At 49.2% G+C, this 23,863-nt stretch overlaps 4 protein-coding genes across 6 annotated transcripts; 2 read left to right on the top strand and 2 right to left on the bottom strand.

Moving 5' to 3' along the window:
* The first annotated feature begins 351 nt into the window (after positions 1 to 351).
* Positions 352 to 6,416, top strand: bicral (BICRA like chromatin remodeling complex associated protein). Of its 2 annotated transcripts, none has more exons than XM_028408017.1 (10): positions 352 to 490; positions 577 to 2,170; positions 2,253 to 2,301; positions 2,378 to 2,443; positions 2,551 to 3,789; positions 3,869 to 3,918; positions 3,995 to 4,140; positions 4,218 to 4,312; positions 4,404 to 4,506; positions 4,588 to 6,416. In XM_028408017.1, the coding sequence occupies exons 2-10, from the start codon at positions 2,130 to 2,132 to the stop codon at positions 4,938 to 4,940; spliced, it is 2,142 nt and encodes a 713-aa protein (XP_028263818.1). In that variant the 5' UTR covers positions 352 to 490; positions 577 to 2,129; the 3' UTR covers positions 4,941 to 6,416. The 2 variants fall into 2 exon arrangements, with proteins under 2 accessions (XP_028263818.1, XP_028263817.1); XM_028408016.1 differs by having other exon boundaries at positions 426 to 490; positions 2,004 to 2,170.
* Positions 6,297 to 9,299, bottom strand: LOC114437371 (uncharacterized). 2 transcript variants are annotated; one of them, XR_003670904.1, is made up of 6 exons: positions 8,959 to 9,299; positions 8,036 to 8,821; positions 7,629 to 7,739; positions 7,367 to 7,483; positions 7,118 to 7,281; positions 6,297 to 6,502 (listed from the first exon to the last, which is right to left on the bottom strand). XR_003670904.1 is itself a non-coding variant. In XM_028408020.1 (5 exons), the coding sequence occupies exons 1-5, from the start codon at positions 8,966 to 8,968 to the stop codon at positions 7,253 to 7,255; spliced, it is 1,053 nt and encodes a 350-aa protein (XP_028263821.1). In that variant the 5' UTR covers positions 8,969 to 9,299; the 3' UTR covers positions 6,625 to 7,252. The 2 variants fall into 2 exon arrangements, 1 of the variants encoding a protein (XP_028263821.1); XM_028408020.1 differs by lacking the exon at positions 6,297 to 6,502 and having other exon boundaries at positions 6,625 to 7,281.
* Positions 9,300 to 9,900: 601 nt separating this feature from the next.
* Positions 9,901 to 16,392, bottom strand: LOC114437370 (guanine nucleotide-binding protein subunit alpha-13-like). Its single transcript, XM_028408019.1, has 5 exons — positions 15,820 to 16,392; positions 14,351 to 14,577; positions 12,286 to 12,336; positions 11,735 to 11,935; positions 9,901 to 11,356 (listed from the first exon to the last, which is right to left on the bottom strand). The coding sequence occupies exons 1-5, from the start codon at positions 16,100 to 16,102 to the stop codon at positions 10,985 to 10,987; spliced, it is 1,134 nt and encodes a 377-aa protein (XP_028263820.1). The 5' UTR covers positions 16,103 to 16,392; the 3' UTR covers positions 9,901 to 10,984.
* Positions 16,393 to 17,035: 643 nt separating this feature from the next.
* LOC114437369 (regulator of G-protein signaling 9-like) lies at positions 17,036 to 22,102 on the top strand. The gene is made up of 17 exons (XM_028408018.1): positions 17,036 to 17,171; positions 17,814 to 17,910; positions 18,400 to 18,450; positions 18,527 to 18,633; positions 18,702 to 18,753; positions 18,832 to 18,890; positions 18,968 to 19,044; positions 19,145 to 19,226; positions 20,126 to 20,188; positions 20,575 to 20,604; positions 20,684 to 20,745; positions 20,822 to 20,935; positions 21,015 to 21,130; positions 21,235 to 21,322; positions 21,402 to 21,540; positions 21,620 to 21,702; positions 21,786 to 22,102. Exons 1-17 carry the CDS (start codon positions 17,103 to 17,105, stop codon positions 21,964 to 21,966), a joined length of 1,470 nt encoding a protein of 489 aa, XP_028263819.1. The 5' UTR covers positions 17,036 to 17,102; the 3' UTR covers positions 21,967 to 22,102.
* The last annotated feature ends 1,761 nt before the right edge of the window (positions 22,103 to 23,863 follow it).

Below are 23,863 nucleotides of genomic sequence, written 5' to 3'. Positions count from 1 at the left end.
CAGGCCTCCAAAAAGGCGATCTTGGGGGGGGGGGTTTCACTCGGGCTCTCGCACGTTTCGTGCTCGGGTCCTAATAATAATAATAATAATAATAATAATAAATAAATAAATGAATACAAAACAAAACACGGTGTGTATGTTTATCTTTTGTTCACTGTATTAATATTAATGAAGTGAAATTTTGTTTATTTTGTTTAGTTTAGACCTCAGGTGTGGCACGCGCTGAGCCCCGCCCCCCCCCCTGCGGTTAGTGATGACGTCATCGAACCATGTTGCTCGTGCGCCCGTTTAAAAAAATAATACATTTTATTCTTGATTGTTTTTTTTCCTGCTTTTTGTTCACATGTGTGTGTCTGTCCCTGTGTGTGTGTTTGTGTGTGTGTGTCTGTGCGTGTGTGTGTTTGTGTGTGTGTGTGCGCGCGCCACCCGGGCCGACCCGTGCGGTGATGGCGAGGAAACCCCGTTGACAAGGCACTGCTTTTTCATGACGGTGAGTTTCCCTTTGAGTGTATTATAATTTTGTGATAAAAATTTCAAGGAAAAAACACACACGGCCTCCTTCCTCCCTTCCTTCAGGGAGGGAAGAGAGTCTGCGAGAAAAATCTATCCGAGACAGAGCAGCGACAGTCAGAGAAATGTCTGCGCGGGGAGAAGAAGCAGCAGCAGCGGGAGGAGGCGGAGGAGGAGAAGGAGGGGGCAGCAAATTAAAAGTTGCCAAATGGAGATATTGGGTTTCAAGAGGAGTGAGACGGGAGTAAAGGCTTCGCCTCTTTATGTTATGCTAATCGGGATAAATATTTATGGCTCGCCGCGGTTTAGTCTTTTCGCCTTTTTTTTTTTTTTTACCCCCCCCTCGCACGGAGTCCCGGACCGGCGGCTCACCGCGGCTAGCTAACCGGCGCAGGCCGGGCAGACGTGGCGCCCGAGCAGGGGAGCGACCCGGTCAGACCGAAAACACGAGAAACAAACGGCGGGAAGCAGGCGGTTCGGTTCGGCGGAACGAGGCGACGTTTTCACGGGGGTGTAGAGAGACAGAGAGAGAGAGAGAGGAAGAGGCGAGGGCAAGAAGAAGAAGAAGTGCGTCAGCAGCGACGGGCGTTTTTGTGCGATTATCTTTGTGTTGATTCGGTCTATTTTTGGACGGGAACCGTCCGGGCTGGACGGTGGGTGGCCGGGGTTCTGATCCGCCGGGCTCCTCGGGCGGCGGGGAGGGGGGGAGGCTAGCTTCTCCTCAGACCGAGCTCGAGCTCCAGAACGCGGCCACGAGAGATTGTTTTCAACCCGCTTCGTGCTAAGCTAACCGTTTATTGTTTAATGAAGCCAGACCTTCATCACAATGATCGACAAACAGCCGCTTCCTGTCGAATCAAAACGTTTTTTTTTGTTTACACACGTCGACGTCTCCTTCCTCCTGATAAACGGCTCCGTCTGCTCTACATTAAAGCACCGTGTTATTTTTTAATTTATGTATATAAACATCTAAAGCAGCTCACTTCCTGTTTGTTGATGCCGTGTTTTTGTTTGTTTGTTTGTTTGTTTATCGGCCCTTTATTAAAGCTCGCGCCGCAGAACTTTGTTCTCCCTCGAACCAAAGATGGAGGCTGCACGCGGCTCCGCTGTGAAGACAGCTCGCGGCAGGCGAACAGCCATTTTGTTTCACTGCAGTTTGAACACAATCATGAATAATGGTCACTACAAAGTTTCCCCCAACACACACAGACACACACACAGACTCACTTTAACATAACACAACAACAACCATGCTTCAGGTGCATTTAAAGACCGCAGGAATTCACAGTGCTGGTTATTCCTCCCCTGTCTGTGAGCAGCTGCTGACATGAAACTGACAAAAGGTATAAATGCAGCAGAGTTTGAATGTGCCACTTGTAGGAGGATCTCCCACACAGCACTGCTGCAGCCGTCCCTCACTTCCCCTCCCCACACACACACACACACACACACACACAGTGTTTTACTAACAACATTGTGTCGGCCTGTTGCAGGAATCAAAGGCTGTTACGTGACTGAATCCATGTGTCCGGCTGGAAACCTGAGTCTTTAAACGTGTCGTCAGCTCAAGCACTGTCACTGTCAGAATAAACCCTGATCAATGACTCCGTCCAGGTGTCATGGATGATGAGGACGATCGTCATCTTCTGGATATTTTAGGGTAAAATAAGCTTCCGTAGAAACTTTATTAAAAAGTCTTCTGAACACACTGCTCTAAGTCTAATTTGTTTTGTGTGTTACAGAGATGTGGACGCACTTAACGACTATCTTCATGGCAGCAACAGCAAGTCTGTGAGTGACAGAATGAATTCAAACGTTCAGAGTTTGAGCACAGAGGGCAGATTTGACTGAGTTTTGTCTCCTGCAGATCGAAGAGGACGATGTGACGAACGCAGCGTACGGCTCGGATGGATCCTTCTTTGGCAGCGACACAGTGAGTTACATAGATCGTCCCTGTGTGTTTGTGCTAAAAGACGCCATGATGACTGACTCACATGGGACCAAAAACGAGTATTTCAGGTTTGCTCTCCTGTCCCTCAGGCTAGCTCCAACCCTGGCATCAAAGATGGCTCCTCTGCGATGGCGGACTTCAGCGAGGACTCGGCCGGAGGAGGCCTCCAGCTCTCCAACAGCCTCTCTTTCATTGAGGATGAGCTCGGGGACGGCTCGTCGCCTGTGGAGGTGGATCTGGGCGGGGAGGACCAGCCCTTTGACATCCTGCAGAAGTCTCTCCTGGAGGCCGACATCACGGAGCAGACGCTGGCCCAGGAGGCCCTGCTGGACTCCCAGCCCGCTCCCACCCTGGTGCAGGCTCCTGTCCCCTTCTCCTCCCAGCTGGTCTCGGGAGGCTACGGAGGTGGCGTGGTAACCACGGCAACGGCTGCATTTCCCGCAGGCCAGTTCCTTCAAGGGATGTCCCCGCTGCCTAACGGCTCCGCCCAGCACATCCAGGTGTTGGGCTCGTTCGGGGCAGGCGGCGGCGTGATGACTCTGAGCAGCTTGGAGCGAAGCCCTCAGATCGTGTTGAGGCCGGGGGCGCCCGTGGCCGGGGGCGCACCGGCGGCCGGGCAGGTGTTTGCCCCCACACAGGGGCAAGTGGGCGTGCCGTTCAAAAACATCCCCCTTCAGAACATCATCATCCAAAGGACTCCAGGAGGGACGCAGACTCTGGTCAGACCCATCCAGCCTAAACCTCAGACTGTCTACAGCCTCACTCCATCCACCATGGCTAATGTGATGAATGCTAACGCTTCTGGTGGACACTACACCGCCAACGGCTCCATCGTGGTGCAGCAGCCGCTGGAGCAGCAACAAACGCAGACTAACCTACCAGCGGGGCAGTTCCTGCTGCCGATCACTCCGTCCAGCGGCGTCCAGAACGGCCCTGCCGATGCCCTGATCACCACGCAGAGCACCGTGCAAATTGTTGCCGGGCCGAGCTTCACGGCCGCACCGGGCGGCCCGCTCATCCTGAGCCAGGTAAGTGGCAGTCAGGCGGGAGGCGGTGCCACTCAGGCGTGGACTGGAGTGTCCTGTGCGAGCTCTGCCCCTGTGCAGACTTCTTGTGCTCCCGGGCGGCTCACCCTGGTCAGCCCGGCGACAACAGGGATCTGCAGTCAGGGCCAAGTGTCGGCGAGCCCGGTGCAGCGCCTCCTGGTGACTCAGAACAGCACGTCTCTGTCCCCTTTGGCTGCGGCGCAGGAGCAGGACTACAGGCAGGCGCTGTCGCAACGCAGCGGCTCTGGTTTAACCATGAAAACCACGACACACAACTCTGAGGTGCGTTTGATTTACTCGCCTGTCGATAGTTTATCAGCAGTGATTTAAGAGCTGCAGCTTTGTGATTCCTTCCTCACAGGTCGCTGCACAGATGAAACCGGTCCTTCCACCGCTCACGAGAGGAGGAACGTGAGTTCAGTTCAGAGCACTCTGACATTTTACATTTTTCTGTCTCTGATTTTTAATCACGCCGTCTTTTTAAAAGGATTCTGCAGCATCTGAGGAAGGATCACGCTGGTGTTCAGACTCCAGATCGACGGCACTTCACCTCAGTGGACGATGCACTGTTTAGACTCCTCCCTTATCATGTGTTCCAGGGGGCTCCGCCCAGCCAGGACGAGTTCTCACAAGGTACAACCTCCACCCTGAACCACCGTCCACCGCCTTGTCTGTGTGTGTGTGTGGTCTAATCATGTGTTTGCTTCCAGTGGACGAGGAGTTCGAGGTCGTCGCAGCTCAGGTTCTGGTGAGGACGCAGGCCATGGTGAACAAATACAGACGCCTCCTGCTGGTGGAAGCCGAGGTAAGGACACACCACAGTCCTCCCTGAGTCCTCCCGCCATCCTTTTGCACCTGTGTGTGGTGTTGGGTTAACAGGATCCTTCCTCCTGCAGCGTTCCAGTCCCTCCTCAGAAATGGTGATGATCGACAGGACGTTCAACCAAGAGGAGCGCAGCAACTTGACCCAAGACAAGCGGACGGTACTCGTGGATCCAGGTGGGTGAAACACACAAAGAAAGAAGCCATTACTGTTCAGACAGGAAGTGTGTGTTAACCCGTCTTCTGTGGTGTGTGCAGACGGCTTTCTGGAGGACTTCTGTTGTGGGATGAAGTCCAAACATTTCCAGAGCCCCTCCCTCTCTCCGTCAGCACCTAGCTGCGACTGGAACCCATCAGAACAAGGCTCTGCAGAGCCGTCGTACAGGACAGACCCCCATCCCGGGTACGGCGATCCGGGAGGGGGCGGGGCGATAGAGAGACACCACCCACATCCTCCACACTCGGAAAACAAGAGCCTGCTGGAGCTGAAACGGCTCCAGCAGCATTACGGGCCCAGCAGTTACCCCCCGCCTCAGCAGCTGACCCCGCCCCCTCCGCCCGACGCGGACTCTGCTCTGGAGGCGGCGGTCAACAGCATCCTGGAATGTTAAAACTGAAGCTCCGCGTCGTTCTCGTGTTTTCTCCTTCTGTGTGTGAGGAGAGGTCCTCGTGTAGCATGTTGGTTTCTGTTTTTTGAGGCATTACGTCAGCGTGAACAGGCACTGACAGTCATCTGTAACCATCCGGGAATGTGTGCAATGCAAACAGATGCAAAATGTGTTTTTGTTTTCATGTCTGAGTGCTCCTCTCCTCACACACCCATGACCACTACCTATGCTGAACAACAGGGAGGAGGAGGAGGAGGAGGAGGACGGACTCTGTGCCTGATTCTAGGTTTTTTTTTAATATGGAAGTGTTTACACGGAGATTTAGATATATTTCATTCCTGCTTTACAAACTTCACAGCGTGCGCACACACACACACACACACACTTTGGTAGAGTCAGAGGTGTATGTTTCCTTTAAGCAACAGTTCACACCAGAATCAAACATGGCTGCAGCACAGTTTATCCTGAAAGCTGCAGTTCCCTGAGCAGCCACTGCCTCCTAAACCTCCTCTATCATAGTAAACAGGTGCCTTTTTATGATGTACCATCACCATTATCCTTATAAAGTAACCCATCAGAGAAGCCTGTCCCGGTCTCATCCGTCTCTCCTGAGCTGAATTCAAATCATTTCACATGTGAAACCAGCACCACAAGTGAGAGTGGAGAAGGCGAAACCTGGCCCATAAACAGCCCCGCAGGGAAGAAAGTGTAGGTTTGGTTTTGGGGTGAACTGTCCCTTTAAATGCACTAAACACATGAAGTGGAGCAGAACCTCTAAACACACTAGAACACACACGTGCACGCTCGTCCTGTCACATGGTTGTTTGTGTCGCAGTAAGTCCTCAGATTGAGGATCTTTTTTTTGTTCGTCTGCCTTCAGCGTGTAATTCTACTTGGATCATATCTGTGTGTGTGTGTGTGTGTGTGTGTGTGTGTGTGTGTTTGTGTGCGGATTAACACACACACACACACACACACACACACACACACACACCTTTCCTCCCTCTCAGCAGCTCAACCAAATCGAATAGGAGAGAGAGAGTTCCCTTCAGTTACTGTGAGCGATCCCAGCGCAGGACCAAAGGTTTGAGATGGGGTTGATTCAGGACAGCGCCACCTTCCTGTCACAGAGATTCAGTGTGAGTGCCAGCGCCTCCTCTGACGTGAGGTTCGTGCCTCTGAAGCAGCGCAGACCTGCAGATCGTAGTGTTTTCACGGCAGGAGGTCACGCCTCCTGCTTTTAGTGTCGATTTGTTTTTCACTGTCGTTTCGTCCCACTTGATTTGTATAGTTTGTTTTTGTACAAAAATGAGATATTTATAATTTTTGTATGGAGAAAAAAAAAAAAAGAATGTAAGAAAATGGAAATTATTTTTTATTATGTTGGCTGAGAAGCGTTCCAATCATTTCTTCATTTGTAGCTAATGTGTGTTCACTACAGCAGCCAGAGGAGTCGACAATAAACTCACTTTGAGTACAGGCTGCGGCCTCCATTACTATTCTGTGAGAGTTCACACGCTGATGGACTAAGCATGCAGAATCAGGTCATGTGACCGAGCAGGCATCTGCAAAACAAACACAGGTCTGTGAGGCTGCGCTCCACAGATGAGATCTGATGTCAGACTTCATGTTTCAGTCACACTTTATCACCTTTACAGATCTCTATGCTCCCCCCCCCCCCCCCTGCATAATGGAGCAAAGAAAACTACATAGCAGCCCTGAGGCTGTACATACACAGCACAACACTGACACCCAGTGGAGACTCAGACACACACACAGCAAGTCACTGATAAAAAGGTTTCATTGGCATAAAGTAATGCACAAATAACAGGTAACACAAACAACAGCGCCCCCTGGCTGTCAGTTTGGATGGAGAATGTAAAAGATTCACATTTTGTAAAGAGGTCAGTTGATAAGATTGAAGCCAGTTAGCTTAGCTTAGCATAAAGTCTGAGAACAACAGGGAAAACACACTAAAACTATGCTTTATGCCTTCAAAGTGCAATCACAGGTGCTCCTCCTCCTCAGCTCCTTCATCACTGTGTTACTTCATACTGTTTACTAACTCACTTTAAGTCACATCCCTTTTTGGTGTAAAAATGCCATAAACATGCTGCATATTTGAGTTTTTTGCCTTTATAATTTGCATAGCTAGCTTTAGAACCAGGCTAACTGCTTACCCCTCATTTCAGCCTTGATCTAAGCCGGGTAACAGGGTGCTGGTGACATGTTGGTCGTAAAGGTGTGTTGTCCTGGCTAATGATGGCCAGTATTTGCATGACATGTGTCTGAGAGTTGTCCGTTATTCTTCCACCTCAGTGGTACTTCCTCCAGCGGTCGTGCTCTAGACAAAAACCCACAACATTGACTGTCAGCTTCACAGACTGTCACCACATAAGAAACACCACAGAGGGGATCCACACACTTACTGATGTGAGGGTAGTTCCACGTGTAGCTGAGTACACAGTATCCTGCTAACAACATGCCCACCCCGGCCACGCCACCTTTCTTCACATCAATGTACTTCCTGTAATACCACTGCCAGCCTGCAGGAGGCACAGAGGAGAACAGACTGTATTTACACTCACTCTCACTTCTAATATATGAATAACAAGAAGTTAGCCAGCAGCTGGTTAGCATAGCCTCACGCTGTAGCTGCCATCCGCAGTGTAAGCTGTGTGCAACACTGACCTCTGTGCATCATGTCAATAACGTCTCTTGGGTGGGTGGGTGCTTTACGGGCCAGCCAATCAGGTAACTCCTTCAGTCTCACCTGACCAAGGCTGCGATGAGTCAGGGCGCCTGAACACACACAAATACAAACAAAAACAAAACAATCAAAAACAATCATGACATCACTGACTGACTGTCCCTGTTGTGACTTGATGAGCTAGCATGCTAGCACATGACTCCAGTGTCGTTTACTTAGTGATCTTAGTGATTAGCTAGCTAATGTAGTGTATCCTTGGGAGTGTTGGAGCTCATACAGGTTAATGCACAGTTGAAGAGTGAAGGATTATGGGAATTCAAGCAACACGCACACAGAAGGTCTGTGTTAGCAGACAAGCTAACATTCATGTTAAGTGTCGGATACTGACCCTCAGCCTGACTGACTGCAGCGTGCTGTTTCTTGGTCCCAGGCTCACTGAGTGGTGTTAGCGGGAAATGCAGCAGCCCTGTGACCTTCAGGCTAACTGCAGGCGGAGCAGACTGCACCGCAGGAAGGAGAGGAGCTGCAGGAGGTGGGAGTCGTAGCTGTGACGGTGAAGCCGGTTCTCTGAGTGCGATTAAAGCTGCCAGCTGTTTGGACTTCTCAGCTGGTCGTTTCTCTGACAGAGTCTGGTTCTCTACAGGAGGCCGCACTGGAACTTCAGCAGCTTCAATCTGGCTCAGGATGCTCGGCCTGCTTCTGGTCGTTCGACCTAACGTGGCTCTGACATCCTGCACGGTGATCCTCGCCTTCATGTCGCTGTCCTCCCAGAATCTGTGTTCTTCGTGTGCTGTGGGAACAGTCTGTGCAGCCTTCTTGGACTTCTTAGGAGCATCTTTGGGTTCCGCGTGTGCAGACTTGTCTGCGGTTCTGGAGTCAGGCGGGAGGTCTTCAGAGGCTTTCTTTGCAGCTTCTCTAAGAGCGTGCAGAGTCTGCTTTTTAGGCTTGTTGGGGGACGGAGATGCGGCGGCTGTCTTCTTCAGAGCTGAGGACACCTTCTCGGCCTGTGTGGACTTCTTTGCCTTTGCAGCAGCTGGTTTGGACAACGATGCTGCGGTCTGACTGGCTGTGACTTCATGTTTGGTAGGAGGTGTTTTGGAGCTCGGTGCAGCCTTACAGTGTGGAAGATGACTCTTTAAACGTTTGTACGTCTTCCCGCAGAATGGACACACTTCTGTGAAGACACATTCATTTAGCTTTAGAGTCTGACTTTAAAAAACTGAGCATCAACACCCAAAACAAACATCAATACAATCATACACATGGTTTTTGTTCCCATGGTTTCTTTACAGGCAGTTTTATGACACTTACCAGAGCTCATTTTCTCAGCCAATCAGGTGACAGCATGTTCTAAAAAGAAAACATATTACAGAATATTTTAGGCGTCATTAATTATCACATGAACAGAACGTTGCGCCGCTTTAAAACACTTTTGTTGGGATAAGTTTTCAGGGTCGCACTGAAACTGTTGCACTGCCCACGTTAAAGAAGGACCCCTCGTAGGCAGCAAGTGAGCGCCTGAGTATAAATCACAAATTAAAAAAAAAACAACCAAAAAGCTCGACGTTAATTACTGCTGCTTAAATTAGATGCTGTTTTTTTAAGTGGACTCTGATATATTTGTTGTAACGGAACGATCCTGTTTGAACATGTCGCTCTTTGGCGACTCACTCCACCTCACTTCCGGCTTTGCGTTAACAGACGCATTTGTAGTCCACCAAAGAAAAACCAAACATCTGTTCAGTGATGTTGATGAAATGTCTACGTTAGCGTTTAGAATATGTGCTGACATACAAAGCCACTTAAATAAAATCTTTATTAATAATGTGTATTAGTCCTAAAACTGTTAACTGCGTTAGCTTTTAGCCTGTTAGCGCTTCCGGTTTCTTCGTCCCTCTCTCACGGCTAAAATAAAATCTATAGCTAAACGCAGGCTTGAGATACGTTCGCTTTTTGATTTATCGACACAAAACATGCCGGTAAATATCCCACTAATATTCTTGTTGCGTTTTTAAGAGCCTTAAATGCGGTTGCTAGCAAGTGGCTAAATGAGACTGTCGGGGACATTAAACGTCATTGCAACGAAGCGGGGATGATGACGTCGAAGTCATGCGACCGCGATGCACTTTAGCTTTTTACATACTTATTTAAAATGCGCAAATTGACATTTAAATGTAAAAATAATATTCATACTGTATCAACGTTATCTTTTGTTTGAAATTCTAGCCGTGTAACAAAGAGAGGAGCCTGATGTCTATAGAAAAGTGTGTTTTATTGAGGGTTAGAGTGGCATGAGAATGAATTTCAAAAAGATGGAAAAATTACACAAACTTACATCTACATCAAAAAAGGATCATCTTCATTGGAAAAGCAGTGATTCGAAAAAATGCCATTTCTACAACCATTTACATATCAGGAGATAAACTTGAATATTATTTACATGGCAACAGATTACAGTATTTACAAAGCCTGGACTGACGGAGAAAGACGGAGGACCGAGGACGAGGACAGTCCTGGAAAAGCTGGGGCTGGAGAAGGATTTCTCTATAAATTCAGTTTCTTTTCGGAGACACGTGGAGTCAGTGCCAACACAGGTTCTCTCACCACCACGAGGCTGTATATTCTAACGATCTCTGTACACCTATTAACATTCATGATTCAGGTTCAAGAGGAAGGGGCATGTCCCTTTAAAGAGGCGTCTAATCTGAGGTGGGAGAAAGAGCGGGATTGTGGGTAAAGCACCCAGATTTAAGATTATTCAGTTTTAACGTCGGTTCCGATTCAACCCTGAGAAAACAACGGACTGCATGTTCACTAACGAAGGATTCTACCGCCCAAAATCAGCTTTCATCTGATCGGTGGTGTCATTTAAAAAGGCAATGAAGACATTACGCAGGTTCAGTCTGGCGGCTGTGCCGCGCGTTCGCAGGTTTACACACACACACACACAGACACACACACACTCAACCACCAAATGCAGGGCCAGTCCTACGGGTCGACGGTTCTTCAGCTGGACCGTGTGCCGGCGAAATTTTGGCTCTTTGCGGACACCTGATACCTGCTGCAGTGGAGAGAGAGAGAAACAGGAAGGGGTGGATTCAGTGCTTGGACACAGTTAAAGAGATTCAGCCGTGCGTTTATCTGCAAACAGACGTCCAACTTGTGGCAGCACCGGTCAGGGTCCAAACCAGCTTCTCATCTGACTGACCCGCTCCACAAACCGCGAACAAAGAAGGAGAGTAAAAACTACGATATAAAAATGTCTGAGGAAGAACGGCGTCTGGGCTTCGGGAGCGAGGCGGTGGTCTGTCCTCTGTGTTCACAGGTTTGGCGGCGGTCATTGGAGCATGAGCTGCTTGAGGTTGTCGTGGAGGATGGTGTCCTTGACGTCTCGGAACACCAGCCGGATGTTCTCCGTGTTGATGGCCGTGGTGAAGTGGTGATACAGGGGTTTCTGAGTGGCGTCGCGCCTCTTGGTCCGGAAGCATTCCACCATGAATGCCTGGATGTCCGGCAGGCTGTGCTCCGGCCCGGTGTAGTCGGAAAAGTAGTCCTTGAGAGGAACGCTCTTCACCTTCTCCTCCAGCAGATCTGTCTTGTTGAGGAAGAGGATGATGGACACATTGAAGAAGACGCGGTTGTTGACGATGGTCTCAAAGATGTTGAGCGACTCCCGCAGCCGGTTGGTCTGCCGGTCCTCCATCAGCACCTACAGGAGACGGCGGAGGGATTAAGTTCATCTACAAAAAACACCAACAAGACAAAACAAAACCTTCTGCATTTGTCAGAGCAGGTGGGCGGCCTGGATCAACTCACATGTGATCAGCAGTCACAGAAGTTCACAGAGCATTAGGCTGAGCTGCAGCTTTCTACCTAACAAGGACTTCAAATCTGAACCAACACCGACGTCGTGTTGGTTTGTTTCCCTCACTGAGCTACAGCAACAAGGAAAAACTGAACTAAAACTGAGGCCGAGTCTCTGGACATGTGTACAAAATGCTGTTTGTGGGGCCACCTGTGTTTGGGACCTGAACATCAACAGCTGAGGACGTCAGCCTGGCCTGTGTGTGTGTGTGTGTGTGTTCACCTGGTCATACTCAGAAGAGGAAACGAGGAAGAGGATGGAAGTGACCGAGTCGAAGCACTCGAACCAGCGCCTCCTCTCCGACCGCTGCCCGCCCACGTCCACCATCTTGAAGGGAACGTTCTTGATCTCAAAGTCGTACTCGTGGATGCCTTTTGTGGGTTTGCGGGCCAGCAGGATGTCCTGCTGAGTGGGCAGATAGTCCTGCAGGAGGGACGACACCACAACATCACTTCTGATTCATGATAGATGATAGAAATGTTTCCGAAACGTTTTGCATGAAAATATTACATAAAAACAAACACTCCTCAGAGAACCTAGGCAGCCATGATGGTGTCACATGACACGACCTTTAGTCACATGACCTGCAGGTTTCTGTGCAGAGTGAAGAGCTAGTTTGTAGCCATGTTTGTATGGAGCTGCAGAGAACACTGAGCACACGTCTCTGAGCGCCTGTCAGTGAACCTTATCCAGACGTGTTGTAATTTTTAACCATAACATGTTACATATCTGATTAAAAACAATGAGTGGCCGCGGCAGCAGCAGCAACTTACCGGCTCGCCGAGCTTATCCAGATTATCCAAGAAATACTTCACTGACTCACCCTGCGACAGGACAGACGAGGAATTCCTGTTAATTCTACACATTTATGATCGTCTCATTTCAACACAAACAGCAGTCACACACACGCAGACACACAGACACACACGCAGGCGATGTGTTCTCAGGATGCAGATTATTTGGAATATATGAGTGTTTGTTGTATACTGACTGTGTGTGTGTGTGTGTGTGTGTGTAGGAGTGTTCTGGTGCTGCCTCTGCGTTCTCAGTGCAAGTCCAGGCACGGGCCTCCAGCACAAAGATGCATTCCTTTACCTGTGAGTGTGCGCCCGGCTGAAACAGATTTGTCCACAGAGTCTCTGCTGAGACGCAGCTCAGCTTCTGTTTTACATGTACTTTGCATTAATGACGCAACAAAGCACCGCCATGTTTGTAAAATTCAAATGTGAGCCACAGCAGCCATTTCCACCTCCTGAGTGTGAGCTGCCGCTCGCACCGTTTGATCTTTTACAAAACTAACCTGACCTGAAAAACCTGTGTGTGTCTGTCTGTGTGTGTGTGCATGGCTAAGATTACACAGGGGAGGAGTAGGAACTCCACTAACACCAAACCCTGTCCTCCGCCCTGAGCTCCGGCCTGAGGAGGTTTTGAAATGATCAAAAATCAGAAAGACTGAAAAAAGGAGAAGAGAAAGAAGAAGAGGACAAATCACTGCTGTAAAAGCAAAACTGAAAGTCGCCATGTATCAGTCATCAACATCTGTACGACACATTCAATTATTATTTCTGGAAAACTAAATCCTGACGCTGCAGAGATGAAGCTGGAACCTGCATTTCCTCCAGCGTCCACTTCCTGTGGGTTCGTCTCACATGACCAGCTCCCACCTGAGCCACAGCCTCCAGACTGATGGCATCATGGAAGATCTGTCTGTGTTCACAGTGCCTGTCCTGATGTTTGTTACCTCTACCCAAGCAAGACAACCTCCCCCTGTGCTCCCACCAGCAGCCAGAGGAGCGGAAAAAGCAAAACTGTCCACAAAATGGTGACATTTCATTACATGTCAACGCTGCGCACACTGAAGACGATTTTATGTGGATTGATGTGCGCTGGATACACGAACCGTTTCAACCAATTACTGATCGTTCAACTTAATTTAAGTCAAAAAAAAAGAAACTCCTGTGTGTGTTAAACGCTGAGAACATGTTCAGAGGTGTAATTCACACACATGATGACATTCTTGCATTCTGTGACTTGTTTAACTCTTTGAACCCTCCAGGCTGAATGAACCCTCGGTCTCTCCTCTCTCGCTCTCTGTCAGTGCTGCTGTACATGCTGCTGTCTCCACATGTTCCATCACTTCAAGCACATGCTTTGTATATTATTATATTATTATATATTATATCAGAGTGAACACTACATTTGTAGGAACAGATTGTTCTTCGCCACACACTCATCAGAGAGGTGTGGTTTTTGTATATATTTGAAAAAACACACTTCACTGAGAACTCGTGAAGATCACACAGAATGTGTACATGTTTTGTAACTTGCAGAGTGTGTGTGTGTGTGTGTGTGTGTGTGTGTGTGTGTGTCGTTTGTGTGCAAATAACAGAGTGGGAGAGCCGGGCTGTTTGTGAGCATAAAGCTGTTTAACTGCAGATCAACATTCCTGCTCTGATTCTGTCCACACCACCACCACCAAGGCCTGTGTGTGTGTGTGTGTGTGTGTGTAAATCCCATTCTGAACACTGGGTCTAATTACTGTGAGTCCTGTGCTCTCAGCAGCCATCTTTAAAATGGCGGCCACCTGTAAAAGAGGCAGCCGAGCACAAAGGAAGGACATGTGGATGAATTCTGGCCACAGCGCAACGCCGCGCACGCCGACATATGTGGAGAGATAGAGAGGTGTAAACAGGAAGCTGACTCAGTCACATGTCTGCGAGAGAGCGAGCGACGTGCACACAGGCAGACAGGATGAACCAAAGAGCACTTTCAGTTTCGGTTTTACAGCAGAGAAGGTTCTCATGAGTCTCACTGTTATCTGCCGCCTCATCGACCTACCAGCTGAAACTCCCGGCGCCGATCGTAGGCGTTCTGTATGCCCGCGTCCACCCACAGCGCTCTGATGGCGGGCAGGTACTGGACGAAGACCGACGTCTCCAGCTGCCCGCTGGCCACCTTGGCCGACCGGGTGTCGAACGCCATCAGACTCTCACCGTATCGCTGGTTGGCCGGGTCACCCCACGGGATGTGCAGCTTCTCCCGCGCGTCCACCAACACACGTACACCTGCGGAAGAAGGGAGGACGTCAATCTGGCACCGCACAGCGTCACGTGACAGGAAACAGAGGGGTGTTCATTATATCACGGTGATTACACAGCTACAGAGATCAATGCTTCCAACTGGAAGTCACTGGTTATACAACCAGGTCCGTTCTTTAGAAGAACCTCAGAGCGGTGCGACGGGACAACTAGAATCTCTACATCGATTACATATAATACTTAAAGCAACACAATGAAAATCAACCATATCAAATTAGATGTGATCAGAACCACGTCCATAGCAAAGGTCTGTTATGCGATATATCTGGAACTCTGTAAACACAGAGATATTATTTCATCGTATCGCGATACGTGGGTCAATATTCTCTCATCCCTGGATAAGATGTGCGTGTTGGGTTATCCATAACACACCATGTCCACACAGATATCATGATACACTGTCCTGATTATTTTCAGATGACTGTTACAATATAAATAACACACATAAAACATAACCAAGAGATTATAGACACATTATGTTTATGATATGTATTGTGACACTAAACTAAACTGATATATCACGATAATTGGTGGAAGACTATAAAGTATAACACACCAGGATAAACAGAGAACATAACTCTACTTAAGGATATTATTTACATTATAATCCCATATATCGCAACACTGTAAAAACAGCGATATATCGCGATTATCAGAGACGTTACAGTGTAAAGAACAGCTCACCCTCTGCAGAAACATATGTATGTATGATATATATCGCGATACTTCAAACATGGCGGCAGTTACAGTGTGAATAACGCACGATATGCATAAAATATCGCGATAAGTTGAGTGTCATCGATTCATACAGTTGCAGCAGCTGTGTGACTATTGGAAAGAATTGACTGACTTTTAGAAGGTATCGATCGACTATTGGAAGCACTGATTGATTGACGCTGTGCTGAATGTTACACGGTGACAAACAGGAACACCTCAGCACAGAGCTCTGCTGGGGGGACCGCCCGAGCTACATCCAGACCTTAAACTGAAGTGGCCTCTGGACCTTTTCACCCGCGTGTAACGACTATAAAACACAACGGCGTGTCAGTGCGTGCCGGTTGGAGCGGACAGCTGGAGGTCTGAGCCGTCGTCTGGGTGTGCCGAGCAGATGTGGACTGTTTATGTCCCCTCACCCGGAGCTGCCGGGGCAGATGTGGAAACTTTCCCCGGCGCTCGGAGCGCCTCACCGGGGCCCTGGCGGCCGCTCACCTTTGATAACGTTGCTGTAAATCGTGCCTCTGAACTCCTCCCGGGCTTGCTGGTCGAAGTCCTGGCCGTGGATGATCCGCATTTGTTTGAGGAAAGTCGACTTGCCGCTCTCGCCAGCGCCGAGCAGCAGGATCTTCACCAGCCGCTTCACGTACGTTTTCTCCCGGGACAGACATCGGTCGATCTCTTTGGACTTTCGGACCTGCTCCACCTCGCCGCTGTTGAGCAGGCAGACGGGCAGACAAACTTTTAACACGGACCTGGTCGGCAGGAAATCCGCCATGTTCGCTCAAACTTCATCGATGCTAATTTGATGCGCGTTCGCGCGGCGCAGGCACGGGACCAAGCCCCTTCCCTAAACTCAGGAAGTGCCGCTGCCGACTGTTTACCATCAATCTCACGGCTCTTTGGCTGTTTACACCCCGCAGACACACACCGACACAACGCCCTGTGTCCACACAGCAACACAACTCCACGACGGTCACTTAGAAATTATTTAAAAAAAATAAAAACTACAACAACCGTGACTTGTTTTCTACTTCAAACGATTTGAAGACAACTGTAGTTTAAAACGTGTCAATATATCGATATTTACATTAATAATTAAACACTTTAAACTTTAAAAAACGCCAAATTAACTTTTAAATAAACGTGAACACACAGTGGGAGGTGGACGGTGAGGCCACGGCGCCCTCTGCTGGTCCGGCCTGGTAAATCATTTCCCTGTTATAAAAACGCTGCGCTCTGATTGGCTGATTCCCGTCTCGCTTTCTCTGTGTTGCCTTCATGGCTGTAGGAAATATAATCTTTGGTCCCTGAACTGTCCAGAAAAGCATAAATAAAACAGGAAATAAACAGAAAATACAAAACTGAACGACTAATGTTGACAAACAGACATATATTCGTTTATAATAGGGTCGTTTAGAGGCTGAGGGCGGGGACTAATTAAGTTTGTATGACGAATTACCTGTTTATTGTTGTTTTTACAGATGCCTTCGCGACATTGATTAATTGTTTATTTGCTGTAAGTGTCAGTTGTGTGATTAACCATCAGGAAGACTTTGAATGTAAACAATGAGAATATTACAGCTCCATCAGTGTTGTTGTTTTCCATTGTCAGAGCCCACTGCGGACATTTGAAAGCAGCATCAGCATCGATCCTTCCTCTGAAGCATCCCCACACGACACACACACACACACACACACACTGAGAGGACTCACAGGCGCGACAGCTCTGTGTTAGTCTGTGAGAGTGTGTGTGTGTGAGAGAGAGAAATAACAACATGACCATCAGGAACACACTCCAGGATTATGGACAGAGGTTCCGACCACGGATGGCGTGTCTCAAGAAGGTAGGATGCTGTGAATCTCTGCACACCTGCACAACACACGGCTCACTTGTTGTGTATTATTTGTGTTTATAGTGAGTGACAGGTGTCTTAAAGGCACCATTTGGGCTGATGTGATGTTTTGTTAGGATGCAGGTGTGTGTGTGTGTGTGTGTGGTTCCTGTGCAGGTTTGTTCCACGGTGATAAGGTCACTCTGTTTAATAAGCATTAAGCCTGGATCAGTATCAGTGCCTCCATCTACATGTAGCAGGTTAATCCAGGGCTGCGTGTGCAACAACAACAGCATCATCTCACACGTCCTCCTCCCCACACACCGAAACAAGTCAGCGCGGAGTCTCCGGGGGAATGTACCGGGGATCCTCTGCTCCTCCTCGGTCCAGCTCAGGAGGACTTCAAAGCACAAAGACACTTCAAACGGACACACACACACACACACCTGATTCTGTGGGGATCAGAGGATATGATAACTGTTTTGACAGTGACTCATCGCACACCTCCCACACCACACACACACAGGCCAAACCAAAGTCACATGTTGGCATGGTGACCTCTGCCCTCCCTCACAAACAACACTCGGTTGTCATGGTAACCCCTCCTGACCTCCTCCTTCCTCTCCTCCTCTCCTGATTGTTATTGGTCTGCAGGCGGAGAAGGTGGTGCTGGAGATGCAGGACCCCAGAACTGGCGTCAAGTCTCAGCCCCAGAGGCTGGTTATCACCACCATACCGCACGCCATCGCAGGTAAAAACACACACACACACACACACACACACACACACACACACAGTCATTCAGCAGCTGGCCGAGTGATTGTGTCTGCATAGCCTCACTTGAGGATACCAGAGCTCTGGGCTCAAACTCGAGAGCTACAGATTTCATCTCCATGACAACCCCCTCAGTCTCAGAGTGAGGGAGAAAAGTATGAGGTGAAGGAGGAGGAGGATGGAGGAGGACGGAGCATATAAGAGGGAGCGAGCGAGTGTAGAGAAAAACAGAGAGGGAACCCAGAATCGACGTCATCTGTAAGAATCCAAGCAGAAAATCAATGAAGCTGAGACAACAAAGGCCTTCCCAATGTTTCCTTATTTCCCCTGCTTGTCTTTTTAAGTCCTTATTTCCTAGTATTTCTTTTCCGATCTGTACTATTCTTTCATTTCCTTATCTCCTCCCCTCCTCTTCCTCTTCCTCTTCCAGCTGTGTTTTCTCTGACTTTACGTCTTCCGTCCTCAGGTGAGGACATCATTTCCTGGTTGGCAGACAGATTCCAAGTGGACGCACAAGGTGAATACTGACCGTTATTTTCTTCCCACCCTTCCTCTGAAGTCAGCGTCACCTGGTAAATGTCTGTCCTCCTCAGACGCGAGAAGCTTCGGCTCCATGCTGGTGGCGCTGGGATACATCTACCCTCTGCAGGACCACAAGCGCCTGGTGGTCAAACCTGGCGCGTCTCTTTATCGCTTCCAGGTAAACACGACCGAGCACACATTCATGGCTTCATCCTCTAACTCCTGTTTCTCCGCTGTTGTTTCCAGACACCATATTTCTGGCCCACACAGCAGTGGCCTGTGGAGGACACGGATTACGGTGAGTGTGGGATGTGTGACGTTTGATCCTGTCACCAGCAACGACCTGCTGACGCTGCTGTTTGTTCCATGTCTGCAGCGATCTACCTGGCCAAGAGGAACATACGCAAGAAAGGAATCCTGGAGATGCACGAGCAGGTGAGACGGCGCCGGGCAGAGGGCGGAGCTCTGTTCGTCTGCCGGCTCTGACCCAGGTGTTGTTTGTGCGTCCACAGGAGCAATACAACCGTCTGCACAAGTGGATGAATCACAAGTGGGATTTTATAGTGATGCAAGCTAAAGAGCAGTACAGGTAGGCGTGTGAGAAACCCAGCCTCCAGTTCAAGTGTGAGGAAGGTGGCGATGATGATGATGATGATGATGATGATGATGGTTGTGTTTGTGGTCTGCAGAGCCGCCAAGGAGAGGAAGAAGCCAGACCGGGTGGTGTTTGACTGTCAGGAGAGGGCCTACTGGGTGGTTCACAGACCCCCGGTGAGAGCACACACACATACACACAGTTTCACAACAACTTAAGTCACAATAATTACCACCACGTCTTCGCCTGGCGTCCCCAGAAGGACGCCATGTTCTCACGTTGCTGCTCTAAATGAGAAGAAACGCCGACACACAGCCAGTCATCAGATGCAGCTTCACATACTTACAGGTGCTTTACCAGCAGACAGAGAAGTCTGAAAATAAATTGCACGCCACCTCTATACCTCCCAGGGTATCTCATTACCTCTACCCATGATGCCTCATTACCATTACATGTCCAGTCCGAGGAAAAGGGCACGACTGATTAATATTTCACGCCGCATAGAAGAATGTGGCGCGGCGGTTAGCGCCTCGTGAGTCATGTGTCAGGGACCGACCACCCCACACACACACTGCTAAGCTGTGTAGCTCATTAGCTAGTTCGCCTAGCTGGCGTCTTTCTTTGTATGTTTCAAAATATGTACGAATATAAACAAATGAACATGGAACAAGTCACATCAGCTGGCTGAGCTTGCATGATGTAAGCCTGCAGATTATCAAGTTGCTAAATTAGCTCGCTTATCCTTTGCACATAGCTACCTGCGCTACCTGGATGAACCCAGGCTCTTTTCTGACGCCATGACGTGCTCGCCGTCCTTGACTCCTCGTTCCGGTCCCCTCCAGTCTAAAATGTCTACATCACTGTCCCCGTTTTAGATGAAGATGACCTGGATGACTGAGAATCTTCATCAGCATCTTTTATCCCAGACCCAGAAAAGTGTGACACATCCTCAGCTGATGATTAACATGATAAAACTGCCTTCTGCTTTAATTAATGAGTCCTTTGCTAAACACACAGTGTGTAATCGTCCTTTGTTAACGCGCGTGTGTGTGTGTGTGTGTGTGTGTGTGTGCAGCCGGGTACAGCCAGTGCCATGGACTATGGACTGGAGCGACGGGTAGACCCTAATGCAGACGAGGTAACAGGTGAGTCTGACCTGCACGGACATAATTCCATCAGCTTATATTCAGTAAGAGGCTTAAACCAGAAGCAGCTGCAGAGAACGCTTCCTGTGTGTTTGTTTGAATCAGTCTCTAATCGTCTTCTTCTTCTCTTTATTTCTTCTCCTCCTCCTCCTCCTCCTCTCCTTCCTGTTTGTTTGTCCTCTTCTTCTCCTCTCCTCCAGGTTTTTCTGACTCTCGCGCTTATCAACACACACACATGCACTAAAACACATGAATTGCATTGTGGGTAATGTGGCCACAAGAAGAAGAGGTATCCTACCACTCCTCTCCTCACAGAAGTTCTTCTTCAAACTTCGTGCTTTAATCTGCAGCACATTGAATACATGTTTTTTCCCTGCAGGCAAAAACACCGGACTTCTACGAGAGAATCGTAAGTTTTTCTTGGTTTTTTTTTTCCTTCGTCTTGCTTCCTTCATTGCGTTAACGCCCTGACCTCTGTTTGTGTGTAGATGATCTTCACTCAGCAGTCCATCATGAGGCCCAGAGTGAAGTCTTCTGTGTCCATCGGAGCGTAAGGAAGCCCCTCATGCTGCTGCTTCCTGTCACATCTGCTCAGTGAAACTTGAGTTTCACCTCTTTTCTTGCAGATTGGTGAAATATAGCAGCACGTATTACACCCACGACCCGTTCCTGTCCAAGTGTCTCCCCAGTAACCCCTGGCTCACTGACGATGTCACATACTGGACCATGAACATGCCCAAGTGAGACAGCAGAGGTTCATACAGTCCGTGCTGTGTTCAGACTCTGAGTTAAATCCTGTGATTTGTGTGGGTTTTTTAGTGTGGAAATACCGAGTAAAATGCGTGTGGAGAGGTGGACGTTCAGCTTTGGAGAGCTGCTGTCAGACCCGCGAGGACGAGACGACTTCAGGCTCTTTCTGAAGAAGGAGTTCAGCGGTATGACTCGAACATGGAAAGCCTAAGGCAGAGACCTTTCTAATGCACACATTGAAAGCCTATTGCCTGTGGTCGCTGATTTTCCTTTTTCTGGACCTGCTTAGGTGAGAACTTGGCGTTCTGGGAGAGCTGTGAGGACCTGAAGTGGGGCACGGCGGCGACGATGAAAGAAAAAGCCGAGCAGATCTACAAGTACTGCTTTAAATCCCGCTGTGTGTCGATGTTGTGATCAGCATTTGTGGCATCACGCGTCCTCTTTGTGTCCTCTCAGAACATTCCTGGCACGTGGAGCCCCGCGGTGGATCAATATCGATGGAAAGACGATGGAAATCACCGTGAAAGGTCTGAAACACCCGCACAGATACGTCCTGGACGCAGCCCAGACTCACATCTACATGCTCATGAAGAAGGTCAGTGAGCGCGCCGCAGTGTGAAGCCTGTGATTCACAGATCACTTCCTGAAACACACGTGTGTTGTTGTTGTTGTAGGACAAGTATGGCCGCTACCAGAAATCACCCTTCTATAAGGAGATGGCGAAGAAGGCCATCTCCCCCGAGGAGCACAAGTTCACGTAAGATATCAAATTAGGACAGAGCACACCTGCCCTCCAGAAATATGCACAGATTTGTATACACACCTTCCTTTTCCTCCCAGTGATGCCCAGCTGGAGCAGAATGCCAGGAAGAGGCGCCCCAGCCTAAGCCCCATCATCCTCCGGCAGCAGGAGCAGGAGCTGAAGGCCAAGATGGCCGCCAGCGCTCCCGTGGACATCACACAGGTCATGAGCAAACTGAGCCAACAGGGCAAGGAGGTGCCCCGCCGTCCTAGCAAATGAACACACACACGTTCAGGTGTAATGTAGTCTGTAAAGGGTTAAATACTGTACACAATATTTAATACGCTAGAATGTTATTTATGTGATGTTTACCAGATGTTAGTGAGTAAAATCAGCTGTATTAGCTGTAAGAAGGGCACACGCACACGCTTCACGTTGACTGCTGTCTCCATCTGTTGTGTTTCTGTTGTTGTCATGTTGTGTGTGTTTCCATCAGCCAATAAAACATCCACAAACCATCTCATGTTTCTGTTTGTCCTTCTTTCGCCGCCTCATTGTTTGTTGGACTGTCTCCAGGGGTCCTCTGACTTCTGTCTCCTGCCCTTTGACCTCACAGCTGTGCCGCTTCACCACCCCCGTCCCCCACCTCGCTGTCTACTCCGGCATCACTGACTCCCCGCCTACCAACGCCTCACCCTCTCTCCCCTTCCTGGCTCACACCCCGGCCTGTCCGTCCCCCATCAGCGTGGCCCTGGACAGCACCTCGGCCTCGGAGCGGCGAGCGGAGGCCGGCGAGGTCGAAGGTGAGGGGAACAACGAGGCTCTGGTGCCGTCGTTGGGAAACGCATCCAAGTCCCGCGTGGCGCTGTCCCTGCGCCGCCTGCTGAAGCGCGGCTGCACCGCCTCCAACGTGTTCGCCAGCTTGTCGCCAAAATGTCACTCGGGTGCCGGAACAAGCAGCCGCATCCAGCCAATCAGCCCGGATGAACCCAGCCAGGCTCCGCCCAGACGGATCGGCAAGTAAGTGGCAGTCAACGCCAGTGTTTAGCCGTTATCAAGTAATACCACTGTGCACCCCTAGGTGGAACAGTGAGCATTTTCAACATCTTGGTGGATATGAGAGAAAATCCCTCTGTGCAGTTTCTTTCAGATCAAAGTCGACATCCCTCCGGAGTGCCGCATCTACCCCATCGAGTCGGAGGACGAGGACGAGGAGAACAGGGCGGCCTCTCGTGGAGGAGTCGGAGCCAAAGAGATCATCTGCCCCTGGGAGAGCCTGACTCCACAGAACGGGGCGGGATAACAGGGTGCTCACATACAAGATAACATGAACTCCAAACAGCTCACAGACGCTGCAGTGGACTCAACTCAAAGTCCTTAAAATCACATTTAGAGGAACTGTCTGTTGGCTTCAAAAGTCGTCCATATTTAATACGTTAAACATCAGAATTTGGTCGCATCGGTTCGTCCGTCTGATGGTTGGTAAGCTCCGAGCGACGGCTGTCTGCTCAGAGCAGGCCGACTCGTCTGGACCTTTCAAGCCAACAGGCAGAGGATGTGCGACTCGTGTTTTTGGTGGAGTGCTCCTTTAACCACAGCCTTATGGTCGGTGTAGTTTTTTTTGCTGTAGGAACGTAGCAGCCCCAGCAGCAGCAGCCTCACGGAGCTCAGAGCTCTTTTTTTGTTACATCCGGGCAAAACGAACGACGAGCCGAAGCTGACGTCACAGATGAGTAGAGAAGTGTTCTTAGACTCTGACCTCGTACACGTTTTTGTATTTTGGCTCCGCTGCTGTTTTGTGTAGCTGTTGTTGGTCTGTGTGTGTGTGTGTGTGTGTGAGGGGTCAGAATGTATTTTTGTTTACAGATGCAAGAAAAAAAAATACCTTGTTGTATTTGTACATTTCATCGCTTGTGTCAAGTGCCTCAATAAAATGATTGTCTTTACAAACACTGACGTGTTGTATTTGGTGGACTGGCCCTTTAAATGTGCAGCAGGGTTTAACCACTAGGTGGCATCAGAGATTAAGACAAGCAAGGCGAGGACGCTTCAGGTCATGGAAACAGTCACACTTTGTGTGTTTATCAGATTAAAATTAAGATTTTGTGAAACGGCGTCCTGTGTCTGATGTCACTAATTAACATATTACAAGCTGTGGTTTCTTGTAAACATCATG

This window comes from Parambassis ranga, chromosome 6 (genome assembly GCF_900634625.1).
Source record: "Parambassis ranga chromosome 6, fParRan2.1, whole genome shotgun sequence".
NCBI lineage: Eukaryota > Metazoa > Chordata > Actinopteri > Ambassidae > Parambassis > Parambassis ranga.
The sequence above is the reverse complement of the archived record's forward strand: the minus strand, read 5'-3'. Positions and strand labels throughout refer to the sequence as shown.

Bases quoted from the DNA above. Each gene is read 5' to 3' on its own strand.
- bicral (XM_028408017.1), top strand. From the start codon at position 2,130: ATGGATGATGAGGACGATCGTCATCTTCTGGATATTTTAGG. The intron at 2,302-2,377 runs GTGAGTGACAGA...TGTCTCCTGCAG, and splicing joins ATGGCAGCAACAGCAAGTCT to ATCGAAGAGGACGATGTGAC. The intron at 4,507-4,587 runs GTGGGTGAAACA...TGGTGTGTGCAG, and splicing joins GACGGTACTCGTGGATCCAG to ACGGCTTTCTGGAGGACTTC.
- LOC114437371 (XM_028408020.1), bottom strand. The intron at 7,740-8,035 runs GTCAGTATCCGA...GTGTGTGTTCAG, and splicing joins TGCAGTCAGTCAGGCTGAGG to GCGCCCTGACTCATCGCAGC. The intron at 7,484-7,628 runs GTCAGTGTTGCA...TGCCTCCTGCAG, and splicing joins TATTGACATGATGCACAGAG to GCTGGCAGTGGTATTACAGG.
- LOC114437370 (XM_028408019.1), bottom strand. From the start codon at position 16,102: ATGGCGGATTTCCTGCCGACCAGGTCCGTGTTAAAAGTTTGTCTGCCC. The intron at 14,578-15,819 runs GTGAGCGGCCGC...CTTCTTCCGCAG, and splicing joins TTACAGCAACGTTATCAAAG to GTGTACGTGTGTTGGTGGAC. The intron at 11,357-11,734 runs GTGAACACACAC...CGTCTCCTGTAG, and splicing joins CCTCTTCTGAGTATGACCAG to GTGCTGATGGAGGACCGGCA.
- LOC114437369 (XM_028408018.1), top strand. From the start codon at position 17,103: ATGACCATCAGGAACACACTCCAGGATTATGGACAGAGGTTCCGACCA. The intron at 18,634-18,701 runs GTAAACACGACC...TGTTGTTTCCAG, and splicing joins CGTCTCTTTATCGCTTCCAG to ACACCATATTTCTGGCCCAC. The intron at 19,227-20,125 runs GTGAGAGCACAC...GTGTGTGTGCAG, and splicing joins GGGTGGTTCACAGACCCCCG to CCGGGTACAGCCAGTGCCAT.